The 25,831-nt window shown below is 52.8% G+C and overlaps 1 protein-coding gene across 4 annotated transcripts in view; it reads right to left on the bottom strand.

Annotated features, from left to right (window-relative positions):
* The window catches only part of PSKH1 (protein serine kinase H1), a 29,259-nt gene extending 3,622 nt beyond the window's left edge, over positions 1 to 25,637 (bottom strand). Inside the window, exons 1-4 of one of the 4 annotated variants that reach the window (XM_037515936.2) lie at positions 25,562 to 25,637; positions 13,335 to 14,361; positions 5,237 to 5,346; positions 1,980 to 2,233 (exon numbers count right to left, since the gene is read on the bottom strand). In XM_037515936.2, coding sequence (XP_037371833.1) covers position 2,233; positions 5,237 to 5,346; positions 13,335 to 14,291 — 1,068 coding nt within the window. In that variant the 5' untranslated portion in view covers positions 14,292 to 14,361; positions 25,562 to 25,637 and the 3' untranslated portion in view covers positions 1,980 to 2,232. The other 3 variants (XM_037515935.1, XM_037515938.2, XM_037515934.2) reach the window with 3 other exon arrangements.
* Positions 25,638 to 25,831: the final 194 nt, after the last annotated feature.

Raw genomic sequence — 25,831 nt, 5'->3', positions numbered from 1 at the left:
TAAGCAATTATTCCAGCAATTTCCAATTTGTTGTTCTCATTAGACAGCGCTGAGCTGGAAGAGACCTAGCACCTGGCGCTAGGCAAACAGGAGGTACTCAGCGATACACACGCAGAGAGTAAACAACCTATGGTGGGCTGGCCTCTCGGAGCTGCTTGCAGGCTGTGAGGCGCAGGCAGGTCAAGCCCCTCGGCCCCTCTGCTGAAGGAGGGCAGATGAAGCACTGCTCTGTACCCCTGCATCCCCTGGAACCACTTTGGTATGGGCTCTGATTCTCCCCAAAGTGGGCAGCTCAGACCTTTGCTGCAATGGCTTGGCTGGGATGCCGAGGGTGCCATCTCCCTCCTTTCCGGTTGGTGAGGTCTGCCTGTGCTACCCCGTGGTAGCCTTCACTTGGGGGAACCTCTGAACACACTTTTCAGAGGACTCGGTAAAGTGAGTGTCCACCTTTGGGGCAGCTGCATGTCCCTTCAGCAGGGACTTAAATACTGACCCCAGCTACCCCCATTCTGGCTCCCTGGACCTCCTACTCCTCGCATGCCCTTGTGCAGGGGGTGGGCAGGGAGAACACTTATCCAGAGTTCTGATGAAGGGGCAGGTCCAGCTGCAGTTGTTATCCTTAGCTGCCCTTTGGGGAGCAAATCTCAACTTATACTGGGCTAAACTGAAAGTCAAAGGAAATCACATTTCCTAACAGCCACCTAACAGGGTCTTCCTCACCTACAGGCCAGTTCCTAGTGATTCCTGGGGAAATGCTGGCCCTCAGGACCAGGAGAGTCAGGGTCTCAGGAACACGTGGCAGAAGGAGGCCCGCAAATACCTTGCTGTCTGGGAGTAGTGGGGGTGCAGGGAGCAAGAGTCCTCCCACAAAGGCAGCCCAGTCCACATTTCCTTGCAGGTCTATAGAGCTCCTGGAGCCAGTATTGAGGCCAACATGTAGGGTGAACAGACAGTTGTTCTAGTAGCTTCTGACTCACAGTTCAAGAAAGCCATATGGCTTGATGGATACAAGGAACCACTGAAGGGGCAACCACAGATACACAGAACGTGGCCCCTATTCACTCGCTTAAGAGATGGAAAGCATGGGGCCTCCCTGGTGGCGCAAGGCATTAAGACTCAACCTATGAAGCTATCCGTAGCGACCACAGCACGAGTTCAATCCCCGGCCAGGGAGCTACCTACATGGCGCAGGAGATCTCTCCTGACTCGCCCACTGCTCTCCGCCCAGCAGCATATTTCAGTGAGTCTGCCTGTTCTGTTCCCCACTCTGTCTCTGTCTCTCACCCCACCCCCACACCTCTGGCCTGTACCCCAGTTCTTGTATGCATAAATAAATAAATCTTTTAAAAAAAAAAAGTGAGAGAGATGGAAAGCAGCAGGCAAAACAGGGCTACTGGGTCTTCCTGGTGGCCTAGGGGCTAAGTCTCAGCGCTACCACAGCGAAGGCCTACTGTGTCAGCCTGAATTCAATCCCCAGACAGGCTGGTGACCCACATGACGCAGCAGACCTCTCCTGTCTAGCCCACTGCTCCCCTCAGCAGTGTATTTCAGTACTGAAATACAATCTGCCTGTTCTGTTCCCCACTGTGTCTCTGGTGAATCCTTGTACCCTCTGCACCTCTGGCCTACACCCCAGTTCTTCTACAGAAAATAAAAATCTTGGGCCTCCCCGGTGGCACAGTGGTTGAGCGCTGGGTTGTGAAGCTGCTCACAGCCTCTGCAGCGCCGGTTCGATCCCCGGCTGCTCCCCGGCCACTGGAGGAGGGTCCCGCATGGCGCGCAGACCTCTCCTGCCGCCCGCTGCTCCCCTCAGCAGTGTACTTCGGTACTTCTGCCTGCTCTGCTTCCCGCTCTGGCTCTGGTGAATTCTCTCACCCTCCCGCGCCTCTGACTGTACCCAGTGCTTGTATAAATAAAATAAATAAATAAATAAATAAAAATAAATCTTTAAAAAAAAAAAAAAAAAATCTTACAGGCCTCCCCTGGTGGCGCAGGTGGTTGAGCGCAGCACTGTGCAGCTGTCCACAGCCTCTGTAGCGCGGGTTCGATCCCGGCTGGCTGGCGAGGATCCCACATGGCGCAGCAGACCTCTCCTGTCTCGCCCACTGCTCCCCTCAGCTGAGTATTTCAGTCAGTCTGCTTGTTCTGTTCCCCGCTCTGTCTCTGGTGAATCCTTTCACCCTCCCGTGTATCTGGCCTGTACCCCGGTTCTTGTATGCATGAATAAATAAATCTTTAAAAAAATAAAAATAAAAATAAAAATCTTATAATAAAGGGATCATTCTTAACAAACAAAAAACAGGACTGATGGGCACAGCAAACCTAAAGCTGAAGAGCTGACTCATGGGAATACCAGTGCGCTCTGCATTTTCATGGTCTCTGAGAAAAGGAAAGCAGTGGGGAACACACCACAGCGCAATGTGGGCTGCTGGCAAAACAGCCCCAAGACGCAGATGGCAACCCAGACTAGCCCAAATGCGGCAGGGACAAGGACTGTGTCGCTGCTCCAGCCAGGAGGGAAGGGGGCCAGCTCCTCTGCAGAGGACAAACAGCGGTGCTAGATTCATAAGCCAGAAGCCTGCACCTAGGTGGACAGGAGGAACAGGCCCCCCACTTCACATCCACACCCAGGCAAACCAAGGCCCCCTGAAGCTCCAAACCAGTCCTATGCAGGCTGAGCTGGGCCTTTCACAGACCCTGCTGGTGGGCTTAACCATCTCCATCTGCAGAGTGGCACAGGCTCACAGCAGGCATCGACCCCTGCTGCTGGTCGAGCGCCTGGCCTGTTAGTACCAAGGCGAGCCAGATTGATCCACCCCTCCTGCTCCCCCAGAGGCGCGCCTCTCCAATTACTTTGTCCATGCGTAGTGTGCAGAATGCTGATGGACTCATTGTCTGCGGTCTAGCCCAGACTTCCTGACAGGCCCCCTCCCCCCATCTTTGAAGAACTAGGAGACACCAGGCTAGGTGAGTGCCCCAAGCCAATGTGGCTCAAGCCATCTGGACCTAAAAGCCAAGCTGTGCTAGTGGCACGCAGCCTAACCCTCACACACTGAGGAGCTGGCAAAGGAAGTGAGGCAGTCCAGACACAGGCAGGCAGTCCCTACAGGGCTCCCTGACAGCAGGGCAGGGACTCAGGAGGCCCTGCAGAACAGGAGCACTGGAAAGTCCAGCTGAGATTTCCAACAGAGCTCAAAAAATGAAAACCAAGGCTCACGCCCAGGCCATGCTTGCAGCCAAGTCCTATGCAGTATCTCCTAAGAAAGTTCAACACCTGGAGACCCGGCCACCTGTTTCCCTAATGTGCCAGGGTCTCTGGAGCCACCTGAATGTGTCTGTGACTACGAGAGACTGGCCTGAGAGCAATGTGGCATGAGAAAAAGAAAAGTGACTAAAGCCACATCCTTTGGTTCCCCTGCTCTAACTGCCAGTTCCGGGGAAGGACACTCGGGTCTCAGTCGGCTGACAGAAGGGACGGGAACCTCCCTGGTGCCCTAGGGGTTAAGTATCAGGACTATCACCACTATGGCCTGAGTTCAATCCCCAGCCAGGGAGCTAACACACATATGGCGCAGCAGATCTCTCCTGTGTTGGTACTGCTCCCCTCAGCAGTATATTTCAGTAGGTCTGTCTGTTTTTTTTTTTCTTTTTAGATTTATTTATGTATGTGTACATAAATAAATGTAGGCAAGAGGTGTGGGGGGGGGGCGGTGAGAGGATTCACCAGAGACAGAGCGGGGAGCAGAACAGGCAGACTGACTAAAATACACTGCTGAGGGGAGCAGTGGGTGAATCAGGAGAGGTCTGCTGCACCATGTGGGTTGCTCCCTGGCCAGGGATCGAACTCGTGCTGCAGTGGCTGCAGATTGCTTCATAGTGCTGACGCTTAACCCCTTGTGCCACCAGGGAGCCCCACCCCCCTCCCTTGCCATTCCTAATGTCTGAAGAGCAGAGACGCCAACAGTGAGTAAGGAAGGGACCTCTCCTGGAAGCACTTCCTTACCAACCTCACCCTCCTCACCTTCTTCTTCTGTGGGACCAAAGACACACCCCTCAGCAGCGGAGTCCACTCTCCCTTCAGAGGGAGACACCAATTGAAAGACAACCTCCCACTGCACCTCCCTCCTCCTCAGTACCTTTCACTTGCTCTAATGTCACAAGGGCCTAGCAAGAAAAGTGTCCAGACCACCACCAGCGGTGTCACCTTGAGCCCAAGGGCTAAGGGAACCATGGCTGGAGCCAGCTCTCCAGCCTGTAGGAGAAAGCTGCTTCTTGGGCCTCTCCTGGTGGCGCAGCGGTTGAGCGCTGGGCTGCGATCCCCTCTGCAGCGCCGGTTCGATCCCCGGCTGCTGGGCAAGGGTCCCACATGGTACACAGACCTCTTCTGCTGCCCGCTGCTCCCCTCAGTAGTGTACTTCATCAGTCTGCCTGCTCTGCTCTCCCCACTGGCTCTTGGTGAATCCTCTCACCCTCTCTGCGTTTCTGACTGTACCCAGTGCTTGTATAAATAAATAAATAAATCTTTAAAAAAAAAAAAAAGAAAGCTGCTTCTTTCCAGCAGCAAACCCAGCAACAGGACCTGCCCTAGACTCCCTCTGGTGGCAGGTCTGACCGGTCTCCCGCAGGGGAAAAGGCACAGTGTCTCTTCTGAAGGGCACCTGGGTGACAGACTCAAGTGTCTGTCCTCATTTGGCTGCATGTGAGGAACAGAAGAGCATCTAAGATCTGAATTAATCTGACCCCTTGACCTCTCCGGGTTCTTTTCCAGTCTGTGATGACTCTGGGGAAGGTTCTCTGGCAGAGAAGGGAGCTCCACCAAAGAGTGGTTAAGGACAGGAAGGAGGAAAGAAGTCTGGGCGCTGCGTCCATGACTCAATTCTTCCCTTAGCTTTGTCTTGAGATGTTCTTTCAGGCCCAACTTTCCCACCCTTGGAGGCCTCCTTCCTGCACTTACAGGCCTGAATGGGAGCAAAGGAAAGGGCACAGAGAGAATTCTAGGAAACAAAGCAAAGCTATTAGTATGACAAGAACAGCACACGGGATGTTGTTGCTGAGGTGACCTGGTGAGAGGCGACCTGGCCCAGTCACCCTCATCGGGCCCTGCCTCGCCGGGCCAGTCCTGCCCTTGCAGCGTCACCCTTCTCCTCTGTGCTCACAGGAAAAGTGTTTTGAACCACCCAGCAGACTCAGCCTCGGACAGTGGAGCCGCCTCCCCTCCTCTGGTCAAGACACTCACCATCCTGGTGCCAGGGCTTCCAGACCAGACAGAGGCCACCACCCTGGGACCCGGCAGGGGGTGGGCGGGGGCTGAGCAGCAGAAAAGAGAAGGACGTTGGGGAAGAGAGCCTGAAGAGAGAAAAAGAAGGAAGACAATGGAGTTTTAAAAAGAGGCAGAGAATGAAGATAAAACTGAGAACAGGCATGATAACCCGAAGGTTAGGAAAGCCGTGTATGAATAACAATGCAAGACTGCAACCCCATCTGTGCCTGCCCCGCAGCCACAAAATGAAGGACAGGGCCGGGGTTGGGGGTAAGGCACCACCCAGGAATCAGGAAGGATGCTGAGTGCTTGCTGTGCAAACAGGGATGCTGGCATGTCCTGCTTTTAACAATGTCCTGGGGCAGGGGCCTCCCCGGTGGCGCAGCGGGTTGAGCGCTGCTCTGTGAAGCTGTCCGCAGCCTCTGCAGTGCAGGTTCGATTCCCGGCCCGCCAGGGAGAGTCCCACATGGCGTGGCAGACCTCTCCTGCCTCGCCCGCTGCTCCCCTCAGCAGTGTCTTCGGTCCATCTCCCTGTTCTGCTCCCTGCTCTATCTCTGGTGAATTCTATCACCCCCCACACACACACACTTCTGGTCTGTACCCCAGTTCTTGTATAAATAAATCTTTAAAAAAAAAAAAAAAAAGAAAGAAAAAAAAAAAACAATGTCCTGGGGCAGCCCTGGAAGGCTCTGGATTTAGAAGCCTGCTGCGTGTGGTTTCTCCCAGCTCCGCTGCCGATATTAGTTGGATTCCAGGGCCCAGTTTGGCTTTTTTAAAAACGTCCTTCCATTCTAACCGAAAGAGTCAGGAGCCCTGGTGGCTGTGAGCATGTCGCCCACACTGTGGCCTCGTCCTCAGAGGTCGGTGCCGCGGGGTACACAGGACTTGGCGCAGGCACCTGTCAACACGGGATGGCAGGATGAGTAGAGAGGCAAAGGCGATGACACCCTCTGCTCCCAGCAGTCCAGCCACACTGGACACCACACTTGCACAGGGAGAGGGAGACGCCGAGGCCCGCAGGCACAGAGGAGAAGCGGGGGCGCGGCAAGGACAGAACTGGCTGTGCTCTGGGAAGGAGAGCCTGGAGAGGCAGGGTCAGAGGAGGGTGACTGGTCCCCTGTCACCAGGTCCCCTCTCACCGTCCCATCCACCTGAGTGGAGAGACGCGTCCCCTCACTGGCAGTGGGAGGGGATGGGCGTGGGAGGCCAGCAGCAGATTTAAAGGAATGTGCGCGAGAGACAACGCTCCCAGGCTCCCAGAGGACGTGAGGAAGCAACAGGCCCAGTGAGAAGGCAATGCTACCCAGCTGGAGACAATGCAAAGAGCAAGAGTGGGGGGAGTGGGGGTGGACAAGGGTGCACCAGTAACCACTCAGCACACAAGCCAGATTCACCCCTTTGTTGGAGAGGCCTGAGAAGGGCTGGGCGTGGGAGACAGCAGTGACCAAAGAGGCTCTAAGCCCGGGTTAGGGAGTGCTGAGGGTGGTCAGGGCAAGGAGCTTGCATAGGAATGGCAGCTCAGCAATGTGGGGAGCCGTGAGCATCTGTTTCTGCCACCACAGGAAGGCACTGCTCTCTGGGGAGTGTGTAACCAGGGCAGCCGCACTGGAGGGCAGGACTCTGGGAGCAAAGTGGCAGCACGGAGGTGGCACGTGAAGGGGCGGCTATCCCTCTCCATTCAGAACCCAATGAGAGTGGCCCCCTGCCCTTCTCTAGGAAGTTCTAACCCGGAGGAGGTCAGCAGCACCCAGGACCAAAGAGTATCTCCTGTCCAACCCCCTGGACCACACCGCCACACCACCTCCTAACAGCCAGTCAGGGATCCCACTACAGTGTCTGTTCCCACAGTGCAGGAGGGAGAATCACCTGGTTAACATCTACTGTATAGCAGGAATTTTGGTGAGGCAGGAATGGCCCTTCCAGAGCAATCCTTCCTGGACAGGTTGGGGGCATCTGCTTGTCCTCATGGGTCCTGGCACAGAGCCCCACACCATCATCCAGCATCTGACAGCCAAAGGCACCTCAGGCAGGCCAGGAGGAAGGGTTAGGGATGACTCACAGCAAAGGATTCTAAATCAGTGTGTGTTTTCTTGTGCTGTCAGCTGTTGGGGCAGACAAAGAAAAGCCATCCGCGGCTCTGGGGGCAGAGGCCGCGAGAGAAGAGTGGTGCGGTGCGGGCCATCAGATTCCAGCCACACGGGAGATGGGGAAGGAGCAATCAAAAGCATCCAGCAGACTCCATGCACAAGTTGGGAAGCTTGCCACCTGCCTTCCACTCTGTGCCTGACACCCCAGCAGTTTCCAGCCCCCAGGCAGTCGCCCCATGACTCCTGGCCTTTCAGGGGCTTTCTCAGCGGCTCCGTCAGAGGATATGAAGCAGGCTGCGTAACCAGCTCCCACAGCACTGACGCCCTTCCCCTGGAGAGCACCAGGACATGCCACCTCCTCTGCCTCGTTTTATCTTCACTACCCTAGGGCAAAACGGCAAGTGTGAGAGGTACTTTAAGAATTGGGGGTGGGCCTCCCTGGTGCACAGGCATTAAAGACAGTGCTATCAAGCTACAGCATGAGTTTGATCCCCCAGGAACTAACCCACATGGCGCAGCAGACCTCTCCTGTCTCGCCCGCTGCTCCCCTCAGCAGTGTATTTCAGTACATCTGCCTGTTCTGCTCCCCACTCTCTCTTGTGACCCTCTTATTCCACACCCTGCACCTCTGTTTTACACCCCAGTTCTTGTATGCATAAATAAATACATCTTAAAAAAAAAAGAAATTGGGGAGCAGTGACATGGGAATGTAAATGCCAGCTCTGGCTCTGGGGACTCTGCAGGGCTTTTGGAAATACAAAAGGGTCCAACTCACTAGTCTGGGGTGAGGCCACAGGCCCCGAGTGAATGGTTGCTCAGCCCACAGTCCAGAGTCCCAGGCCTGGCAAGCCGTCTCCCATGAACACAATCCCCTAGTTAGCGGCAGATGGACCCTAAATAGACTTCCTCTCCGCCAGGATTCTGTCCCCTGCCCGGCAGCATCAGTCTCCTGAACAGTGAATGCTCTGTGACAACCTTTTCCCAAGCCCACCTGTTCCTGGTGCAGTCACCTGGACTCGCCCACAGCTCAGAGACTGCCCAAGCAGAGGAGGGTGACAATTAAAGGTTGCTAAACGCGGCAGACACAGAGCTGCTGATGGCATCATTCTGCCATCAATCCTACAAGAGCCTCTTCATCCATCCTGCTGCTAGGAATAGAACTCTTGACAAAAGCAGTGACATTAGGCCAGCAACATCACATTTCATGTCAAATGAATCACAGCATCTCCCAGCTAGTGGGACCCTAACAGTCCCCGAGTACGGGTCTGCAGATGGTGACTCACCCTCTGAGTCACTCCTTTCGAAAGAAAGCTCCAGCCCTCCTGGGGCCTCCCTTGGCAGGAAGCTCCCTCTCAAGGTGGCTCTTTGTGTCTTCAAACTGCTCTCCCACTCACAGAGGCTGTCCTCACAGCTGGCCAAATGGATTCCCTCATCGCTTCCAACGTGACCCTAGCGTGGCCTTTTCCATTCTGGTACTTCTGGCCACTGAGCAAAAATTCAGGTTTCATCTCCCAAAATCATCTGGCACGGCCTTCTCCTCCCAGCATCCCCTTTTCTGCCAAGATTCCTATACTTGCTAATAAGTAGATCTGACCAGCAGCCTCATAAGTGCATCTCTAGTGGGCTAGCCACTTCCTTGGGTCCTACATCAAGAAGAAAGCACTCCCGACCAGCAGGGGCAGCCAGCCTGCCTGGCAGCAGTCACCTTTGGGCATTTCTCAGGGTATCACCAGCAACTGCTGGGGCACCCTCAGAGAAAGCACTGAGAGCACAGATATTGACATAAATGCTGGCCTCAAGGATCTTATCATCTGCGGAAGAAAAAATGCCCACAGACACCAGTCCGAGAAAACTGAAACAGAGACTCCAGCAACATGCTGAGGCGTGTGTGTCAGGGAAGCAGACTGTGCGGACGGAAGAGCCAAGAACTCTGAAGCCAAGATGGCCTGATTCAAACCCCAGGCCTGTCACCCTCCAGCTGTGCGACCAGGGACAAGCTACTTAACCTTACTAGCCCCGGTCTCCTCATCTGTAAAGTGGGGATATGACTCCCACCTGGCAGGAATGTTGTGGAGGTTACACAGGTTGGGTGTAGAACCCTCAGCCCGTCCCTGGCACTCAGCAGGCACTATGCAACAGCAAAGAACAGCATTATTCCTAAAGGACGCGATCTCTGAACGGGACTTTTTACAGCTGATCAGAATGTTAAGGCTGACCATGGCAGCGGAGGGAAAGCCCGAGCGAAAGCTTAGTGAGGAGGTGACCAGAGCAACTGCCTCGGGCCCACAGTGCGTGAGGAATGGGATGCAGTGCGAAGCCAGAGCTGGGGACTAGAGTATCTGGAGTATCAGGGTGCTGCAGGAGGGCCCACTTGCTGTGCTTCCCTCCACCACTGGGTCCCAGCTGGGGCTGCGGGGCCCTACATGTCCTCCAGGCGAGAGCGAAGCCTGCGAGCCTCTCCTCATCTGTTCTGAACAGCAGGCGCTCCTTTAACACCGCCACAGGGGCTCTGCCCCACACTCCTTATCTTCTTATATTATGGCTCACACACACCATTTGAAGTCTATTCTCTAGAAGCCCTACAGATGATTGGGGCTGCCCCAAACATCCCCAGGAGGCCAGGCTCCCCCGTCTCAGGCTGCAATTCCTCCCGCTGTGCCCACTTAGTATCCCTACACTATCAAGAACCTAGGAGACTCTCTCCCACCTATTATTTGGAATCCATTAAGTAGCCTCCTGTCCTACAAAGCTCCCCAAAACAAACACCAGAGGGTCTCCCCAGTGGCGCAAGGGGTTAAGTTTCAGCACTACGGAGGCCACCCGGGTGTCACAAGGGGTTAAGACGCAGCACCATGAAGCTATCCGCAGCCATTGCAGCACAAGTTCAAGAACGAGTTCAGCAGAGGAGGTGACCCACATGGTGCAGCAGACCTCTCCTGTCTCACCCACTGCTCCCCTCAGCAGTGTATTTCAGTCAATCTGACTGTTCTGTTCCCCACTCTGTGTCTGGTGAATCTTCTCACCCCCCACACCTCTGACCTGCACCCCATCTCTTGTTTGCATAAATAAATAAAATAAATCTTTAAACAAAAAAAACACTAGGCCTGACCCCAGTCCCATCAATGTCTGCTGCACTACTCCCAAGCAATCTCCTGTTCATCTGGAGGACAGTCAGCTACACCCCCTTCTCTGAACCTCCTTCTCAAAGTTCACCTCCTGCAGGAAATTCTCTATTCCAGCTTGCAGAAACCAGTCTGGCAGGGTGCTGCCAGGGGGCATAAGCATATTGGCCGGGGCCTGGAGAAGGGGACATCATTACCAGAGGGTAGATGCAGGAAATGTGCCACGGGACTCACTGTCAGGTGAGGAATGCACACCTCAAACCTTGCGGAAGGAATTTCTGCACACAGTGGTGGAATCTGTTCTCAGTTAGCCAAACTCCTGGTAACAGACAGGAGCTCTCAGGCCTGGCCAGGGATCTGATTCTGGAACTGGAAACTGTTACTCCTAGTTTCAGATGAAGGCTAGTGGAGCCAAAGGCTGGAGAGTGGACTTTCACCACTGAGAGTCCCAGATCCGTGCCTGGTGACTCCAGCAAAGCAGCAGGCAGCATCTCAGGACCCAGTCTTGTGGCTACATCAGGAACAGGAAGCCTGAGTCCATTTCCACCCCATTCATTTGTCATCCTCCAGCCACAGATAATCAATAGCCAGTTAATTAAGACTCTGCAAGCTCCAATGAGATAAACTGCCTGATCAACAATTGCCAGAATCAGGAACTCTTGGGTGAATCTATGGACTTCTGGAAAGGCTTTCCTTTGTCAGCACTTTTTGGGAAACCCCCACCCTCCTGTAGCTAAGCATGCTATTCCTTTTGCCAGCTGGACTCTCAACAGCCTGTCACCCCACAGAGCTTCTGGGGCTGAAGCTCCCAGAACACAGCAAGTCAGGCAAAGCCTCGGCGTAACACTGCCTTTGGTAGATTCTGGGTCTTCTGAACACGTGGATTCTGAAGACACCCAGCCCAGAGGATGAGCAGGACGTGACTATGACTGACCCACCAACGTCAGGGCGTCCTGGACAGTCAGCTTTTGTTTTGATGAATCCATTTAGAGCAAGAAAACATGAGAAACTTCAGGACAAGCAGGAGCACGTCCCAGTTTCTCCTTCACCTAATGCTGACGAGAGAGCTAGCCTGAAGCAGAAGGCTTCTCTCCCTTCCTCATACCACCCTTGAGACACATGACCTGGGGATCCACTAAGGAGTGCCAGCCCCCATTCACACAGAAAGGAAGACCTGGACTGATCTCAGACTGTGTCTAGAAGCTGACAGGGAGTGACGGAGCCCAGCAGCACCTTGAGCGCTAAAGGCAAGTTGGTGTGAGGCTTGTGGGTAACTCCTGGGCCAGCTGACTGGGGCTAGAGAGGGCCCCAAGTGCCTGGGAGAAAATCTGGGCCACACAGGGAACAGGTCCCAGACCTCCCTCACCTCCATGTAGTTTGTTCAGGAGACAAGGACAGTGCCTTGGCAGGCCCAGGTCTGAGGGGAATGCTGGGGAGCAGCCCTTGGGTGCACTTAGGGAAATGGTCTTATCAGAATCCTGTGGCCAGCAAAGCTCCACTCCACTCCCCTCCCACATAACACGTCACACATTCTTTTCTTCACAGGCTGCCCAGCACAGTGAAGCTCTAGCATGCAGCACTCGCTGCCTCCCCCAGTCAGCCTCCTCACCTATCCCAGGAGCATCCTGCCGAAGGACCAAGCAGCTCTTTTTCTGCACCTTCCTTCATTCAGCTCCCAGCAGTGCTAAAACCTCACCGATTTTTTCAGGCATCAGGCCTACCAGTGGATCCAAGGACATTGTCGGTTGAATCTGGCCAGCAGGTTAGTGGTTAGTGTTTACTGGCACACAAGGTACTGCACAAATACGTGAATTAGATTGCAGGTTTTCTGGCTTGTCTTGCTATAACTAGGTCTGGGTGCAAGGGGGCGTCACTATTGAATGGCAAGACCGCGCTGAGATGAGGAACGGCTGCTCCTTTAGACAGGGCCTGGTCACAGAACAGATGCTGTGGGGGCCCTGCCCCACGTCCACTCAGCCACCGGAGCTCACCTGCCGCCGTGGTGCTCCGGGGCATGTGCCCACGACCAGTGCCTGCACCGCTCTGCTTCTCTGACTGAGGACTTTCTCCAGCGCTAGCTGGCATTCAGGACAGCCCGGAAGTGCCAGGGATTTAACGCCCCCAAAGAAATTCCTGACTCACACAGGAGTCAGCAGATTCAAAACCACCCACGTCCCTGTCCCTCAATGGTGTGATTCTGAGGCACACTCCACACGGTTATTCACTGAGCCCCCAGAGAGGCTGAGTTCCAGTGACCCACAGTGGCAGCCCACTCCCTCACTTGCCCTTTACTGGCTTTCTCCCTTTCTGCCTCACTCTCCCCGCCCTTCACTTGTGCTTACTGGAATCACGACCCAAATAAACTACCTCCTTGCGGGCCTCCCCGGTGGCGCAGCGGTTGAACGCTGGGTTGCGAAGCTGCCCGCAGCCTCGGCAGCGCCGGTTCGATCCCCGGCTGCTCCCGGGCCACCGGAGGAGGGTCCCACATGGTGCGCAGACCTCTCCTGCCGCCCGCTGCTCCCCTCAGCAGTGTACTTCGGTCCTTCTGCCTGCTCTGCTCCCCGCTCTGGCTCTGGTGAATTCTCTCACCCTCCCGTGCTTCTGACTGTACCCAGTGCATGTATAAATAATAAATAAATCTTTAAAAAAATAATAAAATAAAATAAGCTACCTCCTCGCGAGTCCTTGTCTCAGGGCTCATTTTTAGGGGACAAGGGAGAGCCGCCCTACTGATCTAACTTCATCATTCTTCCATTACCTGTCTGACCCCCACAAACATGGCCCTCATGGCACATCCCCCTGATCGAGAGCGAGGGCATTCACCCCCACATACACGCCCACACTCCCTGGACGGGACAGACTCACCTCCCCCGAGTAACTGTACTTGCCCCTGAGGATCTGCCGGTACAGCCGGGTACGGTTGTCGTCCTCGAAGGGCATGGTGCCACTGAGCAGGATGTAGGCAATGACGCCCAGCGCCCACATATCGACTGAGTTGGTGTAGGGCTTGCGGACCAGCACCTCGGGGGCGATGTACTCGGGCGTGCCACAGGTGGTCTTCATCAGGCAGTCGTCACCCTTCTTGCGGGCACTGGCCAAGCCGAAGTCAGTGATAATGATCTTGGAGTCAGTGCCTGGGTGGTAGTAGAGGAGATTCTCAGGCTTGAGGTCTCGGTGTGTGATGCCCAGTGCGTGCAGATACCGGACGCCGTCCAGCACCATCTGCAGCACCCGCGTGGCATCACGCTCAGTGAAAGAACCCTTGGCGATGATGCGGTCGAAGAGCTCTCCACCAGTGGCCAGCTCCATCACCATGTACACGCGCTCCTGTGTCTCAAACACCTCCACCAACTGGATAATGTTGGCGTGGCGAACCCGGCGCAGCACACGCAGCTCGGACTCACACACCTCCCGTCCCTCCCGGTACTTGGTCTCGATCATCTTGATGGCATATGGCTGCCGGGTTGCCCGGTGCTCCACGCGGACCACTCTGCTGAAACTGCCTCGGCCAATCAGGGCTTTGATGTCATACTTGGCTGTCACACGGGGGTCGAACTTGGCCCTGTACTTAGCCACCCTGGCCCTGCGTGGTGGTTCTGAAGGAGGCTCTGTGTGGCCGGTAGTGGGGGGACCAGGACAGGGGGTTGCAAACTGACTGGCAGCTGGGAACCCCGCCTTGAGAGGGCCAACACTGTCCACCTCCGTGATGAAGTGCTTGTACACATCACTCTTTGTGCCACTGAAGGGTTCCACCTTCTTGACCAGATCCAGCTGGACATCCTTGGGCGGCTCAGGAAGGACCTTGCTTGTCCCACAGCCCATCACGGACACGGGGGCATCCTCTCTGGCGAGGCTGGCAGGACCTGCTCTGCAGGCAGTGCCCCGTCTACACCTGTGAGAGAGATGAGGGGCAAATCAGCACACGTCCTCTGAGGAGACACCAGTCATCCTCTCACCCACTCTCCCCGGCCCCTCAGTACTGCCAGCCCGAGGAAGACGGCAGACCTGATACGGATGTGGGTCCCAGGCAAGGAGGACGGCTCTGGCTTCCGAACGCTGGGTGCCCAGGCTCAGTGGAGGGTCCAGCCGAAAGACCGGAGCTGAGCTCCATGGTCGTGGCTGACATCTTTCAGGGTCTGATTCTTTCACTGCTCCTCAACCTCGAGAGAGGGCCAGGAACAGGCGCCAGGCTCAGCTATCACTGCCCCCACCCTCCTCCGTACCCTGCCTGGGTCCCTTATCCTAATTGAAGTCCTGTTTTTTATATGTTAAAATCATTCCTCTGACTCATCTTTTCTGAAACGGGGGTGTGAGTGCTGGAGGTCTGCTCTCCAACACTATCTTCCACCAAGGCTCAGAAAGCCACTTCTCCAAAGCCTTCCTCACTGATCTCTCTCCTGGTCCCCTCCACCTCCTACAGGGGGTGATCTCCTCTCACCCTGACCTTCCCAGCAACAAACCCAACCCCCTGCCTGGGTCTTTGCCCTACCTTTGCTCTTTCCTGGCTAACTCCCACGATTTTGCTAATGCACCTTCTTCACTCTCCCGGTGTAACACCCTGTTCCAGGGCCTCCCACTTTCCCAGCTCAACAAACGATGGCTAAAAAGGCCACAACAAGTCCTAGGGCTGGTTGAAACCAACCTCAGTAAACTTGGGAGCACAAGCCTTAACACACCACCAGCAGAGAGTCTCCAGACTAGCCTGGGTGTCACTCACGAGGCAGAACGGGCCTTGAACTCAGGGAAGACATCGCTATCTTAGTTTCCTCCACTGTGACTCAGGCCATGGGCTGGGACGCTGCTTCTCTGGGATGAGGATGCAGGGGTCTTCCCATCTGCTTCCCAGAGATGCTCTACCTACTGATACCCTGTGACCAGTCAGCTCAGAGCTACAGCACTGCTTTACAGGGGTCCCTGCTACCCAGGCTGCTTTCCTCTAAGTCTTTCCTCTAAAAGGAAAGAGCTGGCAATTTCCTATTAATTATGACATACAAAGTTGGCAATAAATGATCAATTCAGATCAAACATTTGTCAGACATCTGCTAAGAACACAGAAATGACTAAGACAGGATCCCAATGTCAAAAAATTCAGAATATAGGGCCTCCCTGGTGGCGCAGTGGTTGAGCACTAGGCTGCAAAACTGCCTGCAATCTGTGCAGCGCTGGTTCGATCCCCAGCCGCTGGCGAAGGTCCCACATGGCGCGCAGACCTCTCCTGCCGCCCGCTGCTCCCCTCAGCAGTGTACTTCGGTCCTTCTGCCTGCTCTGCTCCCCGCTCTGGCTCTGGTGAATTCTCTCAATAAATAAATCATGGGCCTCCCCAGTGGCACGTTGGTTGAATGCTGGGTTGCGAAGCTGCCCGCAGCCTCTGCAGCACCAGTTCGATCCCCGGCTGCCAGGCGAGGGTCCCATATGGCGCGCAGACCCCTCCTGCCGCCCGCTGCTCCCCTCAGCAGTGTATTTCAATACATTAGTCTGCCTGTTCTGTTCCCCGCTCTGCCTCTGGTGAATTCTCTCACCCTCTCGTGCTTCTGACTGTACCCAGTGCTTGTATAAATAAATAAATCTTAAAAAAAATAAATCTTTAAAAAAATTCAAAATATAAATGAAGAGACAAGCATAAAACAGGTAACTTCAATCTAGCATGGTAAGGGTTGGGCTTGAGAGACAATAGTAGCTATATGGGGAATGATGCAGGGGCTAGAAAAAGCCTAGGGAGGTAACCCCCATGCTGAATTTGAAGTCAGAACGAGTCAGGTGAGAAAGGTGGCAATGGTGTTTCAGGCAGACAGAATAACACATTCAGGGGCCCAAAGGGCTAGAGTAGGAGCTGGTCCCTGGGGATGACTGTATGAAATGGAGACAGGGCTGGTGGGGACTGAAGTTTTGGTCAGGAGACAGGTTCTGGAAAGCAGCACATGTAAGGGGTTGGACCTTCCTGGGAGGTGAAAAGAAGCGATCAAAAGAAAAAGAGGTCGACAATCTGCTTAGAAAGAAATGTGAGGCTGAACTAGAGGAGCATCAAAGGGGACTGACTACAAGGGCCAGTGAGGAGGTGGCAGTCCACACAGGGGAATGGGATGGAAAGACAGCAGCAGGACAAGAACAGCAGGCTGGATACAAGAAGTGACAGGAGGAGTGAGTGCACCCCTCCAGTCCCTTGCCTGGACTCCCGAGCAAAAGGATCAGGAGCACAGCAGGAGGGACAGTTTAGGAAGCAGCAGGAATGTGTCATGTGCATGTGGAATGTCCTTGGGACATTTACTGCAGGGTACTAGTTGTAGAGCCTCACTGCATGTAGAATTTAATGTTTGAAAATGGCTGGTCAGGGTCAGCGATTCCATGGCTGCCCCATGGTGGTCCCAATGTCAAAAGTCCCTGGTCCCAGTCTCTGCAGCGCTGGTTCGATCCCCAGCCGCTGGCAAAGGTCCCAAATGGCGCGCAGACCTCTCCTGCTGTGCCCGCTGCTCCCCTCAGCAGTGCACTTCTGAGGGGCCAAGGGGCCACACCAACACCCCCGCTTACCCTTTTCTGAAGTCAGCAAATGAGTCCATCAAAGGCAGCAACAGGAGACTCAGGTAGGTTTGGGGGTGGGGGTTACAGAGAACCCACACAGGCTATTAGATTCCAGTGAGCTGAGCGCCTGAGTATGAGCTGGTGATGCTGACCAATATGGTCAATTTTTTCAAGAAAGCTTATAAGGGGCCTCCCCAGTGGCGCAGCAGTTGAGCACTGGGTTGCGAAGCTGCCTGCAGCCTCTGCAGCGCTGGTTCGATCCCCGGCTGCTCCCTGGCCACCAGAGGAGGGTCCCACATGGCGCGCAGACCTCTCCTGCCGCCCGCTGCTCCCCTCAGCAGTGTACTTCGGTCCTTCTGCCTGCTCTGCTCCCCTCTCTGGCTCTGGTGAATTCTCTCACCCTCCTGACTGTACCCAGTGCTTGTATAAATAAATAAATAAATAAATAAATAAATAAATAAATAAATAAATCTTTAAAAAAAAAAAAAAGAAAGCTTATAAGCAAAACATACCTCAGACTGTGATTACCAACGCATCAGATAAAAAGGGGGAATTTGGAGACCACAGGCTAAAGACTCAGGTATTAATCAGCATGTCAATATGACTCTCAGCAGAATGAAATTTATCTTTCCTCAAGAGAAGCAGACTCCACCACCAGTACAGGGCTCTTCAGGATTTGCTGTGTTTCCCACCCAACTGCCTCACAGCAGCTGAGGAAATAATGTTTAAACAAAGGCATTTAGAAACAAGGTTCCTCAAACAAGGAATCAGGAAAAATCAAAACAAAAACAAAACAAGCAGGCAAAAGATAAATCTGAGACATTCAGCAGGGGAGGGGGGGGGGCAGGGATTAGAACAGGGGAGGAAAGAGCACAAAAGACTGTGGTGATGGATCACAGGTGACTTGGTGGTAGGAATTCTATGGGGACTACACCTGAGAGGAGAAATCAAAGATTGTGCAAAAATGAACGACATATAAAATATATATTAAAAAAAGAAGAAGGGCCTCCCTGGTGGTGCAGGTGATTGAGCGCAGCACTGCGAAGCTGTCTGCAGCCTCTGCAGTACAGGTTCGATCCCAGCCGGCCAGGGAGAGTCCCACATGGCACGGCAGACCTCTCCTGTCTCGCCCACTGCTCCCCTCAGCAGTGTATTTCAGTCTGTCTGCCTGTTCTGCTCCCTGCTGGGTCTCTGGTGAATCTTCTCACCCTCCCGCACATCTGGGCTGCATCCCAGTTCTTGTAAGCATGAATAAATCAATCTTAAAAAAAAAAGAAGAAAAATAAGAAACAAGGTTCCTTTTCACAGAGGCCAAAGATTAGTGCTAAGGACTTTGGTATTGTGCAGTCATCACTTCCTTCAGAGTAAACAAAAGAAAGGGCTGCAGATCAGGAAAAGGATTCCTGAAGCAGGACACAGGTCCCTAATCCCCAAGACCACATGATAAGCTACATCTGCTGCCATATAGAGAGAAGACAGACTTGCAGGGGTGATGCAGCACCCGCTCAGGTGTCACTTCTTCCTGGAAAGGTGGCAGAACCCTAGAGCCACAAAATAAATGTCTCCAGACAAATACACTGACTCTCTTTATTTAAATGTGCATACCTAGTCTGGTCCTAATGAGAAAAATCAAGATTTATAAACAAAAAAACCTGACTTTTCACTATAAACAAAATCCGCACAGGGATCTCAAGTCAGCAGTAAGAGAGCCAAGAAACAGCCCTCTCTGACCTTCTCATTTCCTTCTTGGGACAGAGTTTCTTGCACATTTGTTCCAATTAGAAACTCTTCAAAGACAAGCAGCTGCTGGTACCCCGTCTGCAGATCAAGAGGAGAGGAGAGAGAGGCCAGCCAGGGTAGGTTGGAGGTAGAGATGGCTAATAGCTCTCAGGTGATAACAGCTGCTCCACTGCAATCACATCTGTTAAATTCTTTTTCCACATTGGTCAGGTGAAAAGGCAGACCTAGGGACAGGAGAGAGGGAACTGGCAAAACTTCTGGAAAGAAGGGCAGAGTGTGTTCTTGCCCCCAGTTCTCCTGTGACCCCAGCATGGTGACCGGGTAGGGGGTACTGGTGGGTGAGGGCTGCATGAGGAAAACCTCAGGAGGAGGCTCCCAGGAGGGTCATGCTACGCGGCTGTCACAAATCACCATCCCCTTGCACAACACCTCAATCCCAACACATCTTGCAGAAAACACTAAACTCTCTCAAGTCGGCCTCCATACCCTCAACCCCAGCACTCCTCAAAGCAGGCAAGTGTGTTAGAGTGAGAGCGGATATGAGCACTGGGCATTACTTCTCACTAAAACTACCAAAATGACAGACCAAGAATGGAAGAACCTAGTGCAAATCACTCAGACGGCGGTGGCAAAGAACAGCCCCAAGTGTCCTGGCTCTTTAGACAGAACTGCCACCACCTGGGAAAGACTCCAGAAGGGCCTGGAGCCCAGCACTGCTCAGCCTCACCAGGTCAAGGTCTCCATTCTTCCTCACACCACTCAGCTAAGGAATCGACAAACCTACTAAGATCCCTTTCTGAAAGGCATGTATATTTACACCTCCATTTCAAGTACAGTTTGGGTCATGCTCTCAGGCTATACTCCACATTAAATTTTTTTTTTAAAGATTTATTTATTTATACAAGCACTGGGTACAGTCAGAAGCAAGGGAGGGTGAGAGAATTCACCAGTGCCAGAGCAGGGAGCAGAGCAGGCAGGACCGCAGTACACTGCTGAGGGGAGCAGCGGGTGGCAGGAGAGGTCTGCGCACCATGTGGGACCCTCCTCTGGTGGCCGGGGAGCAGCCGGGGATCGAACTGGCGCTGCAGAGGCTGCGGGCAGCTTCGCAACCCAGTGCTCAACCGCTGCGCCACCGGGGAGGCCCCTCACATTAAATTTTTTTTAGATTACTTTTGATCACTCAAGTTGTCAGTCCCTTGAGGAAAAGGGCCACTTCTCAGAATTCTAGAACTCTCTGGCATCCAACAAAGTGCTGAGCTCGGAGCAGGAATGCAATGTTTGTTAATAATAAATGAAAGGGGGTCTGGCTCTCGGATTTCTATTTGCTGCAAGGCAACAATCCAGAAAATTTCAAGAGGCAGGGAGAGGCCAGACAGGTGATTAAACCAGACTCATGCTCTTTGGGGGCCTGTGCCTGTGCAAATATTGCCAACAACGAAGGAAGCTGGAGCCCTCAGGACATTCTGGGTCTGAACCAGATTGTTATCTGAATAAATATACCAAGTTTGTCCACAAGCTGTCAGTCTTGACCCCACCTGAGGGGACGCCAGGGGCAAAGATGGATCCTGAAATAATCTCTTGACTATAGAAGTAGGGTCTATGGATGTCCCTGGGCAGGGATCCATAAGTACCTGGCCCTCTCCTCTAAGGCTGATCTCCACAGTACAGATCAATAACCTTTCTCCTGCAGAAATCTCTGTAGTCTCCCACATTTCACAAATCTATTGAAATGAAGTAGACAGTAAACTCTTAGTAACTTCAAAAATAAGTACCTGCTGGGCATCCCCTGGTGGCGCAGCAGTTGAGCACTGGGCTGTGAGGCTGCCCGCAGCCTCTGCAGCGCCAGTCTGTTCCCTGGCCACTGGCGAGGGTCCCACAAAAAAAATAAATAATAAAAAAATAAAAAAATAAGTACCTGCTCAATAGCATTTCTAAACATCATGAAACAAACAGTCTTATCCTGTCACTTTAAACAAAAGCTGAATAAGTCCTGTGACCTCACGGGCAATTATAAGATTCTACTTTATAAAAAAGGGAAACTGACATAGGACCCACCAATTTCATTTTCAGAAATACTACTAAAAAACCACAGATACATTTGTCAAGAAAGTTCAGAGCAGCATTCTTTCTGATAATGAAAAAATGGAGGGCCTCCCATTTGATAATGAAAAAATGGAGGGCACAGTGGGTTGAGCGCAGTGCTGTGAAGCTGTCCGCAGTCTCTGCAGTGCTGGTTTGATTCCCAGCCGGCCAGGGAGATCCCCACATGGCGCAGCAGACCTCTCCTGCCTCGCCTGCTGCTCCCTCTCAGCAGTGTACTTCGGTCCTTCTGCCTTTTCTGCTGTCTCTGGTGAATTCTCTCACCCTCCGCACCTCTGGACTGTACCCCAGTGCTTGTATAAATAAATAAATCTTAAAGAGAAAAAAACAGAAAAAAAAATGGAAACAATCCAAACACACAGCAGTAAGGGAATGATTAAATAAAATATATTCATATAATGAATTGTTCTGCAGCTGTTGAAAAGAATGAGATAAATCCATATATACTGACAAAGAAAGGTATCAGTAACTTAATTTTATTGAGTGGCTCTGCCAGGATTCATATACAGAAGTATTAAATGATTTTTTTTTCTTTTTTATAGAGACATGTTTTATTTATGTATTTATTTGTTTGTTTGTTTGTTTGTTTGTTTTTGTTTATACATGCACTGGGTACAGTTAGAAGCGCGGGAGGGTGAGAGAATTCACCAGAGCCAGAGCGGGGAGCAGAGCAGGCAGAAGGACCGAAGTACACTGCTGAGGGGAGCAGCGGGCGGCAGGAGAGGTCTGCGCGCCATGTGGGACCCTCCTCCGGTGGCCGGGGAGCAGCTGGGGATCGAACCGGTGCCACAGAGGCCGCGGGCAGCTTTGCAACCCAGTGCTCAACCGCTGCGCCACCGGGGAGGCCCAGTATTAAATGATCTTAAATTAGTATGCAAAGCATATGTTCAATGAGTGTTAAAAAAAAAGTATAAAAACCCTGGAAAGGTAGAAGAGACTGCTGATAGTGACTGCCTCTAGGAGGTCAGAATGTGACGGTAACGGGTGGAAGGCTTAGGGGACTCGAACTTCTCACTCACGTATTTCTGTGCTGCTGCTGTATTTTAAAATATTCACTATGTTTTTGAATTAACTAAAATACATGTTATAGAAATGTACAGACTAGTACAAGGAAAAAACCTGGAAGAACATACACAAAATTATTACAGTGTCTGTCTAAAGATAACTGGTGGCTCAAGGGCTAAGCACTGCACTATGAAGCAGCCTCTGCAGCGCAGGTTCGATCCCTGGCCGGCCAAGGAGCAACCCACATGGTGCGGCAGACCTCTCCAGTCTCATCCGCTGCTCCCCTCAGAAGTGTACTTCGGTCAGTCTGCCTGTTCTGTTCCCCACTCTGTCTCTGGTGAATCCTCTTGCCCCCCCCATCTCTGGCCTGTACCCCAGCTCTTGTGTTAATAAAAATCTTAAAAAAAAAAAAAAGATAACTGTGCATGATTCAATCCTATGATGCTTTGACATTTAATATTATTTAAATAGAAATTATCACTTCCTTTTAGAAAATAGTAACTCAGGACTCCACTTCTCAAGGATTTCAGCTAGGCCTCACTGCTCTACCTGGTAATAACTGGTGTGTAGATACTCCTGTCCTAAAGCTGAGAGAGGGAAGAGTTCCAAAGTTGGCTGTGTCTGTTTTATTGTGACCCCAGACCCATCTAAGACGCCTACCCATTGCCCATCCCACTATCAGAAATACAGACTCTGGCAACAGACCTGGGGATCTCCTTCCAAAATCCCAAAGTTCAACCCACAAATATTTACTGAGCTCCTGCTGTGGGCCAGGAACTCTGCCAGGAGCTGTTATCGATAAAAAGAAGGAGCCATAGCCTCTGCTCTCAAAGAACTTACAGTCCAGATGATTCCATACCACGAGTCCCTTGATCCATTACTCTTATGATGCCCTGAGATTCCATTTCAAGGTTGGCAGCCTAAAAGGGTCCCACTGAGATAATTTTCCCTCAGAAAATGAAAACACCACATTTTTCTACTTTAGCATCATATCAGACACCATAGCAACAGAGGGCTGTACCAAGAATTAGCTCAGTGACGACCTAGCCAACACAAATCTGTTTAATACTGAGTAAGATTCTTGGAAGGAAAGGGAGTTCAAATAAGTAAGTCTCTCTCCAGCTTTCAACAAGTAGAATTGTTTCCCTTCTTCCAGGATTGTACTTCTCCAATTTTTCTTCATGCACCCCGGGGTCAGTGCAAACAGCTGCTTTCAAGGCTCTTGAGGCTTAAGGGTTGACACTTTGGCACACCTATAGCCCATCCATGCCATTCAGTTGGGACACGCTCTGAAGAGGATCTAAGTTGCCCATATAACATGCTCACACTTACAAAATAAAACAGAAGGTCAAGCAAAGTCTTGTACTTAACTACAAACTCATGACTCACAGGGAACACCACATTGATTTCAGATTCCATCGACATTAAGATCCACAGTGGTATTCCATCCCAGGTGAGACCCAACGCTAACTCAGTGGCAGCGGCAAACAGGTTTCCTGAAAGCTGCAGTTTCCTTAGCTCATTTATACAACTTAACAAGCAGAAAAACTGCAATTAGACCCAGACAATGTGCTTATTCAGCAAACCTACTCTCTAGGGAGTCAGCATTCCAAATCTCTTCTAGGGGATGGCCAAATGCAACTGCCCTGAGTAGAAACAGTTTTGTCAGAGCTTCCCCTGATGACCAGAAATGACCTTGACAAGACCACATAACACAAAGCCATTTCCTACACGAGGCTCAGTCTTAGAGCATACAGACTAAGATGAGACCTCCTTGGGACAGGGGACATACTTTGGGAAGAAGTCACTGGCAATAACAGTGGTTTCAACACTGCTAAGCCTCATATATGCATTTATCTCACTCCTCCCTACACATGAAACAGGCATGATTATTCCTATTTTGGAATGAGCAAATTAGGACTTAAAGAGCGTCAAGACCTCATAAAAAGTCAAGAACTGAATCCAAGACTTTCTGACTCCACAGTCCATGCTTCTAACTACTAAATATTACTGCCTCTCAAGGTATGGGCAAAGAGACCAGAACAGAATTCCACAAGGCACAGCTAACCGCACTGAACAAAAAGACACAACAGATTCCTGGGGCAATGACAAAGATCTTCAACCAGGGAGCACAGTGAAGTTACTTGGGGAGTTTTCTTTAAAATACAGATTCCTGATCTTCTGAAACGAAATCTCAGTGAGTGACACTCTCTGAAAAACTATACATAGAGGGCCTCGCTGGTGGCGCAGGCAGTTGAGCACCACACTGTGAAGCTGTCCCTGTTTGCAGCCTCTGCGGCGTGGGTTCGATCCTGGCCAGTTGGGGAGAAACCCACTTGGCGCAGCAGACCTCTCCTGTCTTGCCCACTGCTCCCCTCAGCAGTGTATTTCATCAGTCTGCCTATTCTGTTCCCTGCTCTGTCTCTGGTGAATCCTCTCACCCTCCCACATATCTGGCCTGTACCCTGGTGCTTGTATAAATAAATCTTTAGGGCCTCCCCGGTGGGGTGGTGCAGCGGTTGAGCGCTGGGTGCAAAGCTGCCCGCAGCCTCTGCAGCACCGGTGCGATCCCCGGCTGCTCCCCGGCCACCTGAGGAGGGTCCCGCATGGCGCGCAGACCTCTCCTGCCACCCGCTGCTCCCCTCAGCAGTGTACTTCGGTCCTTCTGCCTGCTCTGCTCCCCGCTCTGGTTCTGGTGAATTCTCTCACCCTCCCGTGCTTCTGACTGTACCCAGTGCTTGTATGTATGTATGTATGTATGTATGTATGTATAAATAAATCTTAAAAAAAAAAAAGTCAATGGCTACATGTAAAGAAAATCAGAGAGGTTTTTCCAAGGAAATTAAGTATGAAATCTGAAATGGATTTTAAAGGGCAAATGTGAATTTCCCATATCGGTGGAAGTTGGGGGCGGGAGGGTAAGGGAAGGAAGAATATTATAAAATGAGAACATTTCATATATACAGCACAAGGATATTAAACCACAGAGGTAAAAGGAGGCTCATTAGCCCAACAACAAACTATAAACAGAAGACACTGTGCCCAGGTGTTGATTTCAGGGTTAGGCCTCTAGGAGATTAGGAAGATCCCTAAACGCCTTGCTCAGAAAACCTCGTCCTTTATCCTGTAGGCACCGAGGAGCCAGTTTTTAGACAATGAATGACTTATTCAGCTTTCCAGGTGGGAACTATCACTTCAGCGACTTCCTGAAGCGGGCTGAATGTGGAGGGAGGGTCAGCTTCCCCTGACAAGCGTGGGGACGACTGCCCAGCGATAAGCGTGTGAGCCGGTTGTACTCTAGCCTGGTTTTGCCCAGACGGAGCAAGGAAGGAACCCACGGGCTCGCCAGCCCCTGGCGTCCTGTCTCAGAGGAGTGAGGCGTCGGCGCCCGACACCACACAGACGGGAGACAACCGGGTGAGTGGACCGGGGCCGATGCCGGCCGTCGGAACAGCAGACTGGGCAGCTGACCACGTCCAGCAGGCCCGCGCGCCCGAGATGAACGGCTCCGTGAGAGGCACGTTTCGAGGCGAGAGCAACCTCCGGTCCAGGGGATCCCGAGCAGCCGTCGCCCGGCCGCTCCCCTGCCCCGTAGGCCCCGGCGCGTCGGGCACGGGCCGAGAGCTGCGGGCTGGGCAGGGACAGGCCCGGTGCGCCCGGCAGCGACCGCGGCCGCAGCTCGTCAGCCCCTCCCGCCCACCGGGCCGTCGCCCCGTGCCGAGCCGCCTCACCTCGCGCGGGCGGCGGGCTCTTCGGCATCTCGGCGGCTGTGCTGACCCTCTCCGGGCCGCGGCCACGGCCGCCGCCGCCGCCATCCTCAGGCGTTAGCGTCGTGGCGTCATCACAGCGCGCGCTTGACGCCAAAACAAACCCGGGCCGCCCAGGAGGCGGGGCGGGGGCGGACCCTCGGGAGCGCCGGGCTACGGGGTTGGCGGCGCGCCGAGCGGGGGCTGCCAATCAAGGCCTTCGGGGCGGGGTCCGGCTCGCAGCTGCGGGGGGTC

This window comes from Talpa occidentalis, unplaced genomic scaffold (genome assembly GCF_014898055.3).
Source record: "Talpa occidentalis isolate TD23 unplaced genomic scaffold, MPIMG_talOcc4v2.1 talOcc4.17, whole genome shotgun sequence".
Taxonomy (NCBI): domain Eukaryota; kingdom Metazoa; phylum Chordata; class Mammalia; order Eulipotyphla; family Talpidae; genus Talpa; species Talpa occidentalis.
This window is presented reverse-complemented; position numbering and strand designations above follow the sequence as displayed.